The following is an 18,372-nucleotide window of genomic DNA, read 5'->3' as shown; positions in this document are numbered from 1 at the left end:
TGATATTCATAGTTTCTAAAGGATCAACACCATTTTTTTTGGCATTTAGAGGTAACGAAATAAAAATTCATAACTTTTTTCAATTTTTTGTGTGTATTAATCTATGAATATTTCATAAATATAATTGTCCGGAACTTTTTGTCTACAAATTTAAAAGGACCATCCATAATTACCTAGTGAATAATATTCATGACTTCTATAGAATTCCCACTATTTTTTTAGCGTTAACAGGTCACAAAATAGGAATTCAGATTTTTTTTCCCCAATTTTTTGTGTACTGTGAATTATTTGTAATATGACCATTTGAAATTTTTTGACTTCAAATTTTGTAGGACCAACAGTAATTACCTAGTGAATTATATCCATAACTTCTATTATAGGATGGACGCCATTTTTATATAGTATTTAGGTGTCACAAAATTGGACTTCAGAATTTTTTTCAATTATTCGTGTGCATTACCTATAGATATTTTGTAAATATGATCGTTCAAAACTTTTTTACCTCATATTTTGTAGGATCATCTGTAATTACTAGTGAATGATGCTCATAGTTTCTATACACAACATTTTTTTATTAGTATTTAGGGGTCACAAAACAAGAATTTAAGGTTCTTCTTAGATTTTCGTGTGTAATCTATGAATATTTTGTAAATATGCTCATCTGAAACTTTTTTATTCCAAATCTTGTAAGGTCATCCATTATTACCTAGTGAATGATATGCATAGCTTCTATCGGATACACACCACATTTTTTTAGCTATTAGGGAACATAAAATAGAAATTCAAAGTTTTTTATGTCAATTTTTCATGTGTATTAGTCTATGAATATAATGTAAATATGCATGTATGGATCTTTTTAACTCTAAATTTTGTGGACCATCCGTGATTGCTTGGTGAATAATATTTTGAGATAAGGTACAAGTACCTCTAGACTATGACCGAAACCTCAGAGACACACTTTAACTAAACTAAGGTCCTATTACCCCTTGAACTCATTTCTTTTGTAACTTTGTACTAAAGGTGTACAAAAACGAACTGAAAACCGAACCAAACCACAAATCAAGTCAAACCAAGAAAAAAACCCGACTAGTGGTTGGTTTGGTATTGAAAAAAAAAAAACCCAACTATATTTGGGTTGGTTTGATTTTAACTAAAAAAAACCAACCCGACATTGTATATATAATTTTAAAATTTTATTTTATACATAAAAATATTTACTTTGATATATTTTTAAATATTTCTTATACTTTTTCATAGTTTTTATCTTTTAATATATTATTTCAAGTTTGAAACTTGGAATTCGGAATGATTCAATAAAGAATGGTCCACAAATGTTGGTAATTATAATAAAGATTAAATCAAAATCAAATAAATACTAATGCAAAAAGAAAATCAATTCAACACTAAGAATAAAAATAATATTGAATATTTGTTCTTTGGTTTTACATTGGTTTAGACAATTCAAATATATAATCTAATTTTAATTTCCTTTAATATTTAGTCATGTAACTAATACTTATTAAATTTATTTTAGCATGATTTAGTACTTTTCAATTATGATCATTTTTATTATGACTTGTTAATAATTTGCAATATTTATTTTACGCGATTTCATTATTATTATTTTTTGTTGGATATTTTAGTGTCATTACTAATATCATATTTTGTGTTATTTTCTTAAGAAACACCTTAGATAGTTGTATTTTGATAGGACTAAAGAAATATTTGAAGTACAAGTAAATTATATGTTTGTATGAATATTTTACCGAAAAAACCTGAAAAAACCCAAAAGTCCGAAAAATCCAAAAAAATCCGATAAAACCCGAGGTTGAAAAACCCGAGTTTTATTGGTTTGGTTTGGTTTATAGATTTAAAAATCCGACACAAATGGTTTGGTTTGATATTTGAAAAACCCAAACCAACCCGGTCATGTACACCCCTACTTTGTACACCTTGGTTTACGTGGAATCCAAATATCTCCCACGCTGACGCGCCTCAACTGTCTGGAGTCACGGAGTGTGCCACATCAGCCAAAAGGTGTACAAAATTATTAAAAAAAAATGAGTTCGAGGGAGGGGGGTGGGGGCAATAGGACCTTAGTTTAGTTAAGAAGTGTCTCTGCAATTTCGGTCATACTCTAGGGATACTTGTGCCTTATCCCTAATATTTTCATAGTTTCTATAGGATTTATGCAACTTTTTTTAGCATTTAGGGCTCACGAAATAGGATTCCGAATTTTCTCAATGTGAGTATTAGCATATGCAGATTTGTAAATATGGTCGTACGAAACTTCTTGACCCATATTTGTAGGATCATCTGTATTCATAGCTTCTATAGGATCTAATCACTTTTCTTTTTACCATTTAGGGGCCACGAAATAAAATATCAGTACTTTTTTCAATTATTTCATATGTATTAGTCTATGAATATTTTGTAAATAGGAACGTTCAAAACATTTTGATCCCATATTTTGTAAGGCTATTTGCAATTACCTAGTAAATGATATTCATCAGTTCTATAGTATTTATGCCATTTTTAGCATTTAGAGCATCACAAAATAGGAATTCTAAATTTTTCTCATTTTTTCGTGTGTATAAGACTGATGTTTTGTAAGTTTGACTGTCCGAAACTTTGTGTCTCCAAATTTGTAAGATCATCCGTAATTACCTAGTAAATAATATCATAGCTTCTATAGAATCCATGTCACATATTTTAATGTTTAGGGATCACGAACAAGATTTTTCTCAATTTTTTTTGTGTATTAGCATATGAATATATTGTAAATATAACTGTCCGAAACTTTTTGACCCCATATTTTGTAGACCATCCATAATTACCCAGTGAATGATATTCATAGCTTCTATAGGATCCACATCACTTTTTTTAGCATTTAGGGGTCTCGAAATAAGAAATTGAGATTTTACTTAGTGATTTTACTTAGTTTTTCGTGTGCATTAACCTATGAATATTTTGTAAATATGACCGTTCAAAACTTTTTGACCTCATGTTTTAAAGGACCATCCGTAATGATATTCATAGCTTCTATTGGGATTCATGCCACTTTTTTAGCGTTTAGGAGTCTCGAAACAAGAATTCAGAATTTTACTTAGTTTTTTATGTGTACTAACTTATAACTATTTTGTACATATGACCGTCCAAAACTTTTTGACCCCATATTTTGAAGGACCGTCCGTAATTACCTAGTGAATGATATTCATAGCTTCTATAGGATTCAGGGGCGGCTCAACGCAATCGGAGGCCTAAAGCAAAATTTCAACTAGAGGCCTAAAATCTAAATAAACTTCATATGCATCAATTTTTTTAAAAAAAAAAAACTTACATTTTTAAATGCAAAGTATACTTAATATTTTTTTTTATAAATGATTTATTCGATTTCTTTTACAATTATTAGCTTTAGATAAGATTTTATCAATTCAACGTTGAAAAACATTTCGTACTCGGGCAATTATTATATGAATTGTTAACATAGAATTTGATTCAACAAGTTGATAATTTTGTATACCCCACATTTTACCATGCTTGTTGTAATGCTTGAAAATCTAAGAAGAAATAGAAAAAGAATTTACAATTCACTCAACACTTTTCGACTATTGATTCATATTTTTGATAGAATATTACTCTAACTTATCAAAAGTTTAAAGAAGAGAGTGTAAAAGGAGTTAAAAGAATAAAATAATGTGAATATTAGTGTAGTGAGTGTAAGAAAATAAAACATTTTTTCTTGATTTCTTCTATTTAAATGGGCTTGCCTAGTGCGGGTTACCTCTCCTATGTGGTTTGCGAGCTATTGCATAGGAGCAGGGGTTTTACCCTGTGCGCACCCAAAGGGTAGCGGGTGCGGGTTTCCCTTGTCATAAAAAAAAAAAAAAAGAATAAAATATATATATTATCATAAATAATCAGTCTTTTCTATAAAAATTTAACACATAATTTATTATTGGTAAAAAATTGAGGCCCCCTAAAATTGGGGGCCTAAGGCCAATGCCTTATTCAAATAAGCATAGAGCCGGCCCTGATAGGATTCACACCACTTTTATTTTTGGCATTTAGAAGTCATGAAATAGAAATTTAGAATTTTTCTCAATTTTTCGTGTGTATTAGACTAAGCATATTTTGTAAATATTATTGTCCAAAAATTTTTGTCTCCAACATTTGTAGGACCATCCGTAATTACGTAACAAATTATATTCATAGTTTCTATAGGATCCACACCACTTTTTTTTTGGGGATTTAGAAGTCATGAAATAGAAATTTAGGATTTTTCTCAATTTTTCGTGTGTATTAAACTATGCATCTTTTGTAAATATTATTGTCCAAAAATTTGTCTCCAACATTTGTAGGACCATCTGTAATTACCTTACAAGTTATATTCATAGCTTCTATAGGATCCACACCACTTTTTTTTTTGGGATTTAGAAGTCATGAAATAGAAATTTAGGATTTTTCTCAATTTTTCGTGTGTATTAGACTATACATATTTTGTAAATATTGTTGTCCAAAAATTTTTATCTCCAAATTTTGTAGGAACATCCATAATTACCTAGTGAATGATATGATTGCTACTCTAGGATTGATCACTTTTCTAAGAGTTTCAGGATCACAAAAAAAAAAATTGGATTATCTCTGTTTCCGTGAATTTTTTTGAATACTATTAACCGATTCCGTTTCGCCTCAAATTTTGTTGGTTACCAATTTTGTTGGCCCATTCGAAGAGACCTAGTGAACGACACTCATTGCTTCTCTAGGGCTGACATTGCTTTTCAGAGTTTTGGGGTCATGTATGCAATAAGAATTCATGACTATCTCAACTTTTCATGTGTATTATAATATTTGTTTTTACTTCTTGTTCAAAAACAAGTGTTAGTTTCCTAGAAATTTGTGTCTATATTTCCCGAAAAAAAGTTTTAGATTATTTACATTTTTCTAAAGGGGACATCATAAGTATTCTTGTATGGGGTTAGTCGTATAAAACTGATTAAACTCGACATTTCTAATACCTGGCATACTTTATGTGAGGTTGAATGTGACATAAGAATGTGTAGGAGCCATACATGGAAGAGCAACTCAAAAAATAGCACAATTCTTGCAGTAGTGTCATTTACAACACAATTTTTTCTACTAATAAGAAACAGCAATAAATTAGAAGTACAAAATTCCAGAAAAAAAATCTTTTCTTTTGCCATTACCCGTCAGGATTGTCAATGGCAAAACCAGCTATCTCTAATGTTGTGGCGATGGAGGGGTATATGACATAACCAGGTAGACGGTGCTAAATACGTGCAAATTGCAACGTATAGAGCTGTGCTCCTGAGAACCCTGTTCGTATGAGCTTAAATCTGCACATGCAATTTCTCCGGTACAATAGGTTCCTGAGAAAGTAACCCCAGAGAAGTTCTCCAAGAAAGGTGAGCCGTCTACATTAGGTTCACCAAAAAATAACTTGCCACGACCACAGCAAGCAAACATTATACCACCAAACACAGGCTTCTTTTGCATAGCTACGCTGTTGCTATTAGTATGATCAACACGTTCGTAGTTAAGAAGTTGCTTCAAATGTCTGAAGTTATTTGCAACAGTGTTGCAAGAAGCACGCGCCAAATCAGAACTTGCATGGTAAAACCGGAAGGAGTCTCCACTTCTGATACCAACACCATGGACATACAGATACTCCTCATCACCTCTGCAAATTCTTACAATTAGTTACAGAAGTGAAGAGGACACCGAAAAGTGTACTAGACTATGAGCATAGTGGTTTCAACTAAAATTAACATGGCTTTCCACATTAGCAGAAACAAACTTGGGTGAGGAGGACTCCCTATTCTCTCCAAGAACCATGTAAACTTCTTGGACAATAGTCCCTCTACCAGCATGTGCAAATCATCGCCTCAGGACACAAAAAAGGTAGTAAAGACGGAGAGCAGAACATTCAAACATCATAAGTGAAGACCAGAAACGGATAATCAAGTGCAACGGTGCATTAATCACCTTAAAACCTCATGGAATTCATGCGTACTTATCCAGCTTGGTTTTTCCTGGCCAATAGAGCATTTCCTTCTCTTCGTAACTCCAACATATAGAACTGGACAATTGTTATGACCTCCAAGCTGGAAAAATCAAATAATAGAGAAACATCTCAAGTCAGAGAATAATGTGAATTTGTATGTAAAGAAATGGAACTTGGGCCTAATCTAACCCCACAAGCTAGCTCATGCGGTGAGGATTGCCCAAGACAATATAAAAAGACCAATTCCTCGTACCCACACCATTGTGGAAACTCAACACCTTCTCGCACTCCGATAATATAAGATAGGGGTCCAACGTCGAGTAAAATTGGGATGAGTCTAGCTCTAATGCCATGTAAAGAAATGGACCTTAGGCAAGGATTGTCCAATACCATATATAAAGAAACCAATTTCCCATCCCCACACTGATGTGGAAACTCAACAATGTTCATGGGTTGACACACACACACATGATGTATCATGTACACTAGGAGAGCAAAATATATCATCACTTAGACAGCTTCTAAGTTCTAAATGGCATCACTTAGACAGCTTCTAAGTTCTAAATGGCTAAGTAAAATATAAAATCCAACCAAGAAACCTTCACTTTCAAATTAGGCATTATAGAAAGATTAGTAAACCACTATGGAACCTGATTAACAAAAGCAATTTATTTTTTTTGGTTCATCTAGAGGATTTTTATTTTTTTTACGAAGTTTTATTATTCATATCTTATTATATGCCTTTTGCAATTGTGCATGCGACAATAGATCAAATAATAAGCGTACTTCTATAAAGTATTCTTATGAAAAGGGGTAGTAAACATACTTCTGTAAAACTTTTTATAGCCTTGATTTGTAAGGCCCACATTCTTTGAGATCTACCAATGGAATTTGAAAATAAGCAAAGACAGAATGATAGACTCTAATCATCCAAATATCTCCAATCTGCCATAATGCATCTCTCTAAACACATTGCATGCTCATCCCTGCTAAAGTGAGGCAAGAGTATTCTGGCATTTGATGGATCTCCCCACAATTCTGAACTTAAAAGGCTTCACTACGGTGGAGGAATCAGAGGAAGAGGAAACGAGACTAGTTACACTACATATCTTGTAAGCATTTGATAGTCTCCTTTCTAAACAAACCAGCTGTAAATTACTTCCTTCAGAAACTAGCTAGTTAAAAGTTAGTGCTGATACATTAACTCCAATTTTCTGCACAAGATGTACTACCTTACCTCATCATAAATCTGATCTAAAATAGTCTGACCATCCAGACTTCCATGAACTGCTTCTCTTTTTGCAGTGAGCCAAGTGGAGTAGTCACTGGATCTCTCCCTAACAGAAACAGCTTTGTATGTAGGCCCAATCGATGAAATGCCAGTGGATAACATCACGTGAAACTGAGTTTCCCCAACACCTGTTTAAAGGATCCGAGAAAATGATTGCCACGATAAACTCCCTTGACTTATAATTTACTAAATTATACGAAGTAACGAGAATATTAACTAGAAGATAAGGAATCTAATATTTTAAACTATATTTACGGATACAACTGCTAAAAAAGCAGCGGCATGACTCTAAAAATACTGAGAATTTTACAAAAGTACCAAGGAAATGCACCTAAAAGATCATGAGCAACAACAAAGTTAAAAGAGGATAAAATTTCATTTGAGAAAGCACATGGGGGGTAGCACTTACTGAAGTTATTCAGAAAAATACAGGTCAAATGTACTACACGGTGCTCAAGCTATAAATTTTTCAGAATACAATCGACCGATTTTGTTAGGACCAAATTTTCTAGGTCCATCGTAGTGACCTAGTGAACAACACATACTGTTTTTCAAGGACTGACATCACTACTTTCCATGAATTTTAGAAATATGATCCACCAATTCCGTAAGGCCCAAAATTTTGCAGGTCTATTCGAATAGACCCAGTGAACGATACTTAGTGCCTCTACCAAACTGACGTCACTTTTTTTTTGCAGTTTCGGGGTCATGACATAAGAATTTTGGATTATCTCAGTTTTTCACATGTACTTATACATGAATATTTCGGAATATGATTGACTGACTTCGTTTGACCCCAAATTGTGGGTCCATTCAAAACAACATAATGAAAGAAACTCATTGCTTTTCCATGTTCGATGTCGCTTTTTTTAGAATTTTGTAATCATGAAATAGGAATTCAATATTATCTCGGTTTTTATGTGTATTAGTCCATGACATTTTTTGGAATACGATTGACCAATAGAAATGACCTAAACAACCATACTCATTGTTTCTCAAGGAGCAACATCGCTTTTTTTTTTTTGAGTTTCAGGGTCATGAAACAAGAATTCAAAATTATCTCAGTTTTTCATGTGTACTAGTCCATGAAGTTTTTGAAAATATGATCAACTGACTTTATTTTGTTTCATTCTATTGATTGGTTCAAGAGTCATCATATTAGTGCCTTGGGGAAATGCCTACCTGGTTTGGCCCCAAATCTAGTGGGTCCATTCAATACGACCAACTCAACGATACTCATTGTTTTTCAAGGACCGGACTTCCTTTGGAATTTCGGGGTCACAAAACTAGAATTCACTAGTCAGGATTATCTCAACTTTCGGTGTATATATTAGTCGATGAATTTTTCAGAATACGATCAACAGAATCCATTTAGCCCCCAAATTTTTGTGGGTCCATTCGGATGACCTAGTGAACGATACCTTATTGCCTCTATAGGACCAACATTGCTTATTTTAGAGTAGGGTCACGAAACAAGACTTAAGGATTATCTCAGTTTTTCGTGTGTATTAATAGATGAATTTTTTGAAATCGATCCACTAAATAGGTATGACCCAAAATTTTGTGGATCCATTCAAGACGACCTGTTGAACGATACTTCTTGTTTCTCAAGGACCAGTATCGTTTTTTTTGTTGGAGTTTGTGTCACGAAACTAGAATACAGGATTATCTCAGTGTCTATTAGTCTATGATTTTTTCAAGTTTCTGAGGTCACGAAATAGGAACTCATGATTACCTCAATTTTTCGTATGTGTAGGTCCATGAATTTTATGACTTTGAAATATGATCGACCGACTTTGCTTGGCCCTAAATTTTGTGGATCCACTCAAAACGAACTAGCGATCGATACTTTTTGTTTCACAAGAACCAAAGTCATTTTTTGGAGTTTCGAGGTCACAAAACTAGAATTCAACTCAGCTTTTCAAGTGTAGTTCATGAAATTTTCAAAATACAATTGACCAACTTTGTTTGGCCCCACTTTTGAGGATTCATCCGAAACTACCTAATGAACAATACTCATTATTTCTCAAGGACTAACGTCGCTTTTTTGTAGTTTCGGGATCACGAAACAAGAATTTGGATTATCTCTACTTTTTGTGCCTAATAGTCTATGCATTTTTCAAGTTTTGAGGTCACAAAACAGGAATTCATAATTATCTCAGCTTTTCATGTGTATAAGTTTATGAATTTTATGAAATATGACTGACCAACTCTGTTTGACCCCATATTCTTTTGAAGGTCCATTCGGAACGACCTAATGAACAATGCATATTGTTTCTTAAGGACCAATGTTGCTTTTTGGAGTTTCACGCCACGAATCTGAAATTCAGGACTTTCTTAGCTTTTTGTGTGCATTAGTTCGTGTGTACATGTATTTTCCAGAATACGATAAACCGGCTTAATTTGGCCCCAAATTTTTTGGGTCTATTTGAAACAACCTAGTGAACAATACTCATTCGTGACGACCTTGTAAAATAGAGCTTTTGTTATCAGACAAACAGGATCACAACTTGAAACCGTAAAATTTTAATCAAAAAGCAACACGTACCAGGAGGTTTGCCTCTATCCCTTGAAAATAAAAGAGCAACAGCAGCTGAACTCGCCGCTTTGTTATTAGAAGGATTAATTGCAGTTTCACCTCGGTATAAAAACTGAGAACCTCCGTCACCCACAATGACAGTCTCAGCGGAAAAGGCATAATCTACAAACACGAAAGGTGACACTTAAAATATAACTTGTTTCTCACAGAATCAAATACAAAGACAAATCAGCATCCATTAAATGTGAACAAATAAAGTTTTTCATAAATGAACAATTATGAAACCAACTCACCAAACTTTTCAAGGACAAGTTTGATGTCAGTATCCTCATCCTAGAACAACATTCAAATGGATTTTGTTACACTTAAATGTAAAAAGAAAAAAGGTTGATCATATTTATATACTAGAAAAGCAAAAACTCCAATCCCTCAAAGTTCATCAAGCATTTTAATCCGACTCACTCTAAATCCAAATTGACTAGTCCAGGCACTCATACAGAATCTGAATTGCATAAGAACTAATTTTATCCCCTTATCCACAATTATAGAATATTAGGCATCATTGGAATAAACTGCTTTGCCACAGGGGTGCCAGAAATAACAAAATGATAGGTTTACAAGACTTTGGACTTACAGAAAATAACAAAATCCCCACCGGTGATGCTGATCCAGAACGAGAGGATGAGCGTTCCCTGACACTGAGCACGAGATCATCAATCATGAGTACTTGATTTCCCTGAAATTTGTTCTCCCCAAGTTAGTATATCCCATTTTGAATCAAGTTAGCAGAAATTCTCTAGTAGGAACTTCATAAAATTTGAACTGAAAATCAAGTTAAAAGGTGGAAGTTCAAATTTCTCACAATAAGGCGGGCATTCATATTTTAAAGATATGTTAGGACTACTGGAGCAAAAACTTACCCGAGTTTTTGATAATGGGATTAAATCAATTGCCAGTCCTGGCAAGAAGCCAACAGTTAGTAAAGCACCGTGGATCTCATTACCAAGATCGGCATGAGCCTCCTCCTCATCATCAAATGTTTCCCACTGAACCTGGAAAAAACATCATTTTTCTGCACTTCAATTCTTGTTAAAAGCAGTCAGAATGCAAAATCCCAAATAGGTTCTAATATATATCCATTAGATTCACCTCTTCAAACTCATTAGTGGTAGCATTTTGCCCAAAAATTCCTTGGGATATCGAAGTAATTACTGGAATTTGGGAGCCAAATCTACCAGCGATCTGCAGAAATAATTCATATAATGAGTGGAAATGATGTTATTAAGGCCACTACTGTAACAAAGTACAGTACTTCAATTGAAATAACAAAAAGGGGGACTATAACTATGCTAAAAATTAGGTAAAATGTTTGTAGGTTATTATACCCTAACACAAATTACTACGTAACCAGTTGATCTTTCCTTTCTTTCTGATTAAGAACTAGTGGATCTCTCCTAAAAAGCCTTAAGCCAAAAATGTTCCCAACAATCCTACAATTGACTAGAGCAATTATAGAGTTTAACAGGTCTGTTACTAAAATATTCTTCACCGTATTTTACTGCGCTTCATTCTCCTATCTTTTACACATTATCTCATCCTTCTCAGTTCTTCTATTTCATTTTAAACCTCTTCAAAAATACTTTAATTTTTTTTTTGAAAAATGGTAAGTGCATTATATGCAGTGTTATCAAAGGCGAAAAGCGCAAAAATGCTCTGAGGTCTGTGGGGGCTTTAAGCGCAAAGCGCAAATAAAGCGTGGACTTTAATGAAAAAAGGCACAAAGGGAGAAAAGAATACAAATATATATGCTTAGTCCAAGATTAATAATTATAAACATGAATGACAAATATATGACCAAGGAAATTGAAAAAAAAAAATTATGATAAAGTGAAATATCAATTATTTAGTTTCACTTCTTCATAAGAGGCTCATTGGTAAGGAAATGTTTGCCTTAGAACCTTGATGACGACACTAAAGCGCACATAAAGCGAGGCGAAACGCTCAACACGTTTTGAGCCTCGCTTCAGGACTTAAGCGCGCCTTTGATAACACTGAATAGATGTAGTACCACAAGGTGCTGTCAAACTATGTTGCTCTGACTCTTCAAAACGCCTTTGAGTGGGCGGGTTCTAGGCCCTCCAAAAATGTGAACCGACACATGTGCAGCAACATTTTGGAGAGTCCGAGCAGACATAGCTGTCAAAAGTATTTACAAAGCGCCAGAAGAATACCCATTCTATCTTAAAAGGATTCTATGAGATCTATCACTGTTTCAGCATCATTTACATAACTCTGTTTACACCAACAATAAAACAAAAGCAAACAATTCATTTTAGTTGACTGGAATTCCTTCCTCTGATGTTTCAGTAATCCAAAAGTTTAGTTATGTGTCCTGACATGCTCCATTTATACTAAATTGAAAGTAAATCCAAGTTGATTCTTGAAGAATTGAATTATTGCTTAGAACAAAACTAAGGTCATAAATTATTATGTTATATAATAGAATAATACTCTTTAGTCCAATTTGTAAGACACTTTTAACTCGGTGATGTACTAAAATGTGTGCGACCATTCTATTAAGGGAAAGGGTTGTATTCTATTAAGGGAAACGGTTGTATTTGCTCTCTATTATTGAATGTTCAATATTGTCCTCCGTTATATTATTGGTCCACATATGCCCTTAATATTATACTATCCGTCCATCTATGCCCTTTACAGTTATAAAAGTGGCTCAAATTTCCCCTTCCTCTGTTAACTCCATCCATTCGCATACGGCCTACGCTTAGCTTTTACCAACCACTGATTAACAACTATAATTATTCGATCTACAAAAATGATGATGGAACATCTGATGTAACATATTAGCTTGATTGTCATCAAACCCATAAATACAATTTGGACAGCATCTTTACATGCCTATATCTACAGAAACTCCCTCAGCAAATCGAAGGCAGACTAAACAGAGACCTTTTTTCTGTCCAAAAAACTCAAAGCAACTTCCTCAGAATAAATCACACTTACGGACCGAATACAATTCAAAATGATCTAAAAAATAGTTTGTTGGCTTTAAAACAGGGAGATGATGTGCAGTTGAGAGATCAAGACACCTAACAAATGCAATACTAAGTAGAATCATTATGTTGGTGATGATGGTAGGTCACGGTGTTGGTGACTTTGGGTTGTGGTGGGAGAACAAGGATTGGAGTGGTGAGTTGGCATGCCATTTTCAGCTAATGGATGGGGTTATCACTTATCAGAGGAAGGGCAAATTGGAGCCACTTTTATAAATTTAAGGGCATATATGGACCGATAGTATAACAGTAAGGGCATATATGGACCAATAGTATAACATTAAGGGCATACATGGATCGATTATATTAAGAAGGGCAATATTAAACTTTTTTCAATAGCAGAGAGGCAAATATGACATTTTCCCCTTCTATTAATGGCATTATTCTATACAATTTTCACAACTTGTAAGAGTTTTTCCTATAGGTATTTTTTTTATAAGAAACCTTTTTTTACAAGTAGCTTTTATAAATGTATGACCAGCACCAAGAGTGTGCTGGTGCGGTGAACCAGTTATAATGTCCTGTTAGTCATAATAGACTATGTAAAGACTCTCTACATCCTGAGTGACTTCTACCTCAGCCATGTTGTCCGAAAAAAGAAAGCAAAAGCATACATATGAACTTGGGACTACGATATTCTCCTTTTGTCTTGAAAAATTCTAGAATTCCTCTCTTTCCAAATGGTCCTCTAAATAGTAATAGGGACGGTATTCTCTAGTCGAGTTTGGATAGCCACACAAATGTTATGCCATATTTTATTTTTTTGAGAAGGTAACGATTTGTATTATAAACCAGTACTTATGTAGTACTGAAAGCCCCTTTACAAAAAACGTATGAAAATCTAGGAACAAAAACAGCAAGCCTAGGATGATTCTAATACTTCTAGGAGCTTCTGCATCTACAGGGGAACTCTTTGTACACCAAAAACATAATAACAGAATACAATCTGTTTTGATCATTTGTAGGGATCTGCTTCTATCCTCAAAGCTTCTAGCATTCCTTTCTCTCCAAATGGTCCACCAGATGCATGCTGGAATTGTCCTCCAATAACTTCTGTTCTTTGCCTCAATTCCTGCTTCCTCCCAACTTGAGAGAGTGTCAACAATCTTGCTAGGCATTGCCTCTGAGATTAATGTTATGCCATATTTAAGACCACAAGTTTCAAAAATTCTATGGTGACACAAATGTTGTCATATTTAAGGCACAAGTTCCAAAAGTTTCACCATCTTTCATAAACTCCTTGCCAAATCAAACTAAGCCTAAGCCATTTATATTGAAACAGGGAGAGTACGGAAGTTAAATTAATATCCCAAACTTATTTTCTTTCTGTAGCAATCCAGATATCACTCTAGCTGAGAGTTGGGAAAATGGTTGGGATATATCTTTCAGGAGACATTTCAATGACTGGGAAATAGTTAGGGTGGCACAATTGTTACATGCAATCAATGAGTTTATTGGTTTTGCTGCAAGGCCAGACACAATCTCGTGGGTACACTCTGAGGATGGAAGATTCACAGTTAACAAGCTCTATAAGAAGGAAATGGGAACTCAACAAGGTCTCAGATTGGCTAGATGGAAATATGTATGGACAAGCCAAGCACCAACCAAGATCAAATGTTTTGTATGGTTGGTAGCTAAGAGGGCCTGTCTGACACAGGAGGTACTGCAGAGGAAAGGTGTACAACTAGTACCAAGGTGTTTTCTATGCAATGAGACAAATGAGACCAACAGCCATCTTTTTCTACACTGTAGAGTCACAGGTCAACTATGGTCTCTGTTTTTGAGGCTCACTGGTAACAGCTGGGCGATGCCAGAACATACTGCTGACCTGTTGAGTTGCTGGATCAGGAGAGGAGGCAGTAAAAGCCAAAAAAAAATGGTGGAGAATTATTCCAGCTTGCATATGGTGGTCAGTATGGAAGGAAAGAAATGGAAGATGCTATGAGAACAAATCAAACTCCATACAGAAAGTCAAAGAAAATTGCATTGCATATTTGTATTTTTGGTGTAAACAGGAATGTATAGAGGAGGTAGAGCAACTAGTAGATATGTTAGGATCTTTGTAATTAGCCTTCCTAGCCCCTCTATGTACGAATTTTTGGAGGTCACCAGCATATCCTTAATGCTGAGGAATACAACATTACTAATTTCAAAAAAAAAAACGGAAGTCAAATTAATATCTTAATCTCCGAGTAAAAAAAGCACTTACTCATCAGAAAATGTTTCTTTTTCAATATAGACAATTTAGCAAACAGATCTGTCGACCGAGTCACAACATATAGTGCACACAAATGCCAAATTCAGAGAGAAGAGTGCATACCAGACGGTGAGCTTCATCCAAGTCAAAAGTAGGACCAATGGAAGCAATGACAAACTGGGGCCGAATTGGACAAGCTAAAACTTTGTCAATAACATCATTCACAGCAACCTACACCAAAAATTGAATTCCCACTCAATAAATTCATATAATAAACACTAAACAAGATACTGCCTTTGTTCCAAAATAGTTCTCCTGTTTGGTTTTCTGAAGTCCAACAAACTGATTTTGTTATCAAATTTTAACTATTTCCTTTCATCACTTCTCTTTTTTTTATAACCATGGTGTCCGAGTCAACTTGTCTGCATCTCAACTAATTCCACTGAGTACTTTCTATTTCACACCAGCACACGTACTAGATAAATGTGTCCACCGACGCTGGCTTGGACAGAAGGGGAAAATCACCTAGTGTTGTTGCCTCCTCTGGGATTTATAAATAAATTCAAACTCTTATACATAAATTACTCCCTCTGTCCCAGAAAAAAAGGTCAGGTTTGGAGTACGAGGGTCAATTCCTATAACTTATTGTGTGTATTCGGACACCAATTTCTTCACTTTTTCAATATAAGTAATACTTGCATATTCAAAAATACTGTAAGAAGTACTCCAAGACAAAATTATTATAGTTAAAAAGAGAAAAGGTTCAAAAATGGCCTTAACATATCACAAATGGTTTTAAAATGCCCTCCTTCCACCTATAAAAATGCCCTCAACGTCCCTTTTAAGGTCTAAAAATAGCCCTTTTTTTAACAGTACAATGACATGGCATTGATGATTCATTTAATGAAACAAGTGGCTTCATCTTTTTGGTCCACAAAAATTTTAAAATCAAATCTAACTATCTAACTAAAAGATCCAAACCCACCTACAACCCATTTTTTTCAATCTATGAACATCTCTGTTTTTTCCTTGTCTAAGAGAAGAATAAGGAACCTTTGCATTTTTGGTTGAATTTCTATGGAACAGCCGGCAGTTACACTGCCTTCCTGATTTTCTGTTGTGTTTTCTTTAAGACTTGAATATTTATGATGTTCATGAACGAGCTAGAGCCAGAGCGGAGAGGATTTCAAGGCGAGGGATTGGAGTCTTTTAATGGTACTTATAGGTTCAATATAGAATTTCTGTCGAGGCATGAGAGTGGTTTCCGGTGGCAGAATGGCCCATGGCTGCTAGAAAATTGTCGAATGACAAATCCAAATCCAACTTTGGGGGGGGAGGGTTGTTGATTATTTCTGCTGCAAGAATAGGCCTGTTTGGAAGTTCTACACAATGATGGAACAATTGGTAGAGGTGGAGAAAAGATGATTGATAACAAGGCAGGGTGTTTGAATCCTTGTGAATTTAAAAAAAAAAAAAAACGGGTTAGTTGGTGGATTTGAATATTTTACCTTAGATGGGTTGGATAGTTAGATTTGATTTTAAAATTTATGTGGACCAATAAGATGAAGACACTGGTTTCATTAAATGACTCATCAATGCTATGACATTGTGCTGTTAAAAAAGGGTATTTTTAGACCTTAAAAAAACGTTGAGGGAATTTTTTATCTGATAGGTGGAAGGAGGACGTTTCTAAACCTTTTCCCTAGGTAAAAACAGTTGAAAAAACATAATCGAAAACAAATAGACTCTTCATATAGTATTCAGACACCCAGTTCTTCACTTCCCCAATATAAGTAATACTTGCATATTCAAAATTTCTTTAAGAAGTACTCCAAATCATAATTCTTATAGTTAAAATAAGTAGGAAAAAATATAATCCAAATCAAATTGACTCTTCAAATAGCAGTAGCACCATTTTCCAGACCTAACGAGAGTGACATTTTTCCACACCCAAGGGTGTCTCTTAGTGGTCAATAAAGTGGGTTGAACACCATGAGATCCCAGGTTCAAATCCCAGAAGCAAAAACACTATGGGGTATTTGGCCATCAATTTTTTTAACCTTTTTTCAGAGTTGTAGTTGAATTCCGGAATTTGAAAAACAACAAAAGGTTGTTTTCACTCCAATTAGTATTCATGATGAAACATAACTCCAATTTTCAAATACTATCATTTTTTTCATTTTGAAAGCAAAAACTACTTTTTCAATACTCACAATTTTCATGGCCAAATGCCCATGGCGCAGAGCTAGGTAGGCTTGAGGGGTTCATCCAAACACCATTCGAAGGGTAATTACACTTCTTATACGCGGTTAAAATTATTTTTTTCATTTGTTTACTTATTCATGAAAATTCTAACTTTGCCACTGAAACGCCCTTGGTAGACAGAGTTACCTAGAAACTGCATGTGAGAGGTGACAGATATCTCGTGGAACTAGTCTAAAGAGAGTGACATTTTTTCTAATTAGGTCAACCAAACAATTAGCCATTCGAAACATAAATTAAGACAAAGAGATTATATGCTTAAATTTTGAATTACACATATGTGAAAATAGAAGAACCTGAAGAGAAGGATCGAGTGAAACAGCAGAAGAGAGCTTTGGAAGAGAAAGGAGGCGAGTGATGGTAGCGTTCCACGAACGGCTCACACATGCTGCTGCTGCACATTCTACTGCTGGTAGTTTTGAGAAGATGTTGAATAGAAGGTCTTCTCCGATCATATCAATCGTCGCCGGCGATAACGCCGTCGCCGGTGGTTTCTGCCTTGGTTTATCCATTTTCTGAACTGAATGCCCTCGACGTAATGGTTTTGTGTGTTTTCAGTGTTCAGCTTTTAGCATTTTGGTCCTTTAATTATTGGTAAATCTAATTCTAGTCCATATAAATTGTAAGTATGTTTTTTTGGTCCTCTTGGTATGCAATATGTTTTTATGTCAGTGGTGAATGCGCTAGCTAAGAAGGGCTCTACAACAAATTTTTATTTTTGAGAATATCATTGTTTTAGATGGATCATCGGCCTTTATACTGCAATCTCTTATTGTGGATCAACAAGGTGATGTAACACATCGTCTGCTTCCATATCAGACGGCAAATAGGACTAGTAATAGTCAAGTATAAGCATCTATGACTAAAAATAGTAATAGCACATCTAACATGTAGCCTTCGTTTTTGTAGTACTGACCCTTCTAGTACAGTTAGGCCTTTGCCTCTTACTTTTTTTTTTTTTTTTGATTTGCACCGGGTGTCCGAGTC

General features: G+C 34.6%; 1 protein-coding gene across 4 annotated transcripts; it reads right to left on the bottom strand.

Moving 5' to 3' along the window:
* Positions 1-5,043: 5,043 nt before the first annotated feature.
* Positions 5,044-17,905, bottom strand: LOC125854954 (F-box/LRR-repeat protein At5g63520-like). Of its 4 annotated transcripts, none has more exons than XM_049534564.1 (10): positions 17,682-17,905; positions 15,247-15,354; positions 11,005-11,097; positions 10,776-10,907; positions 10,490-10,603; positions 10,149-10,188; positions 9,955-10,017; positions 7,263-7,444; positions 6,007-6,125; positions 5,044-5,701 (listed from the first exon to the last, which is right to left on the bottom strand). In XM_049534564.1, exons 1-10 carry the CDS (start codon positions 17,895-17,897, stop codon positions 5,242-5,244), a joined length of 1,527 nt encoding a protein of 508 aa, XP_049390521.1. In that variant the 5' UTR covers positions 17,898-17,905; the 3' UTR covers positions 5,044-5,241. The 4 variants fall into 4 exon arrangements, with proteins under 4 accessions (XP_049390521.1, XP_049390522.1, XP_049390519.1 ...); XM_049534565.1 differs by having other exon boundaries at positions 5,045-5,701; positions 10,490-10,591; XM_049534562.1 differs by having other exon boundaries at positions 5,046-5,701; positions 9,865-10,017.
* Between the last annotated feature and the right edge of the window lie 467 nt (positions 17,906-18,372).

The sequence above is a fragment of the Solanum stenotomum genome, chromosome 2 (assembly GCF_019186545.1).
Source record: "Solanum stenotomum isolate F172 chromosome 2, ASM1918654v1, whole genome shotgun sequence".
Taxonomy (NCBI): Eukaryota; Viridiplantae; Streptophyta; class Magnoliopsida; order Solanales; family Solanaceae; genus Solanum; species Solanum stenotomum.
Note: the sequence above shows the minus strand (reverse complement) of the source record. Positions and strands in the feature narration are given on the sequence as shown.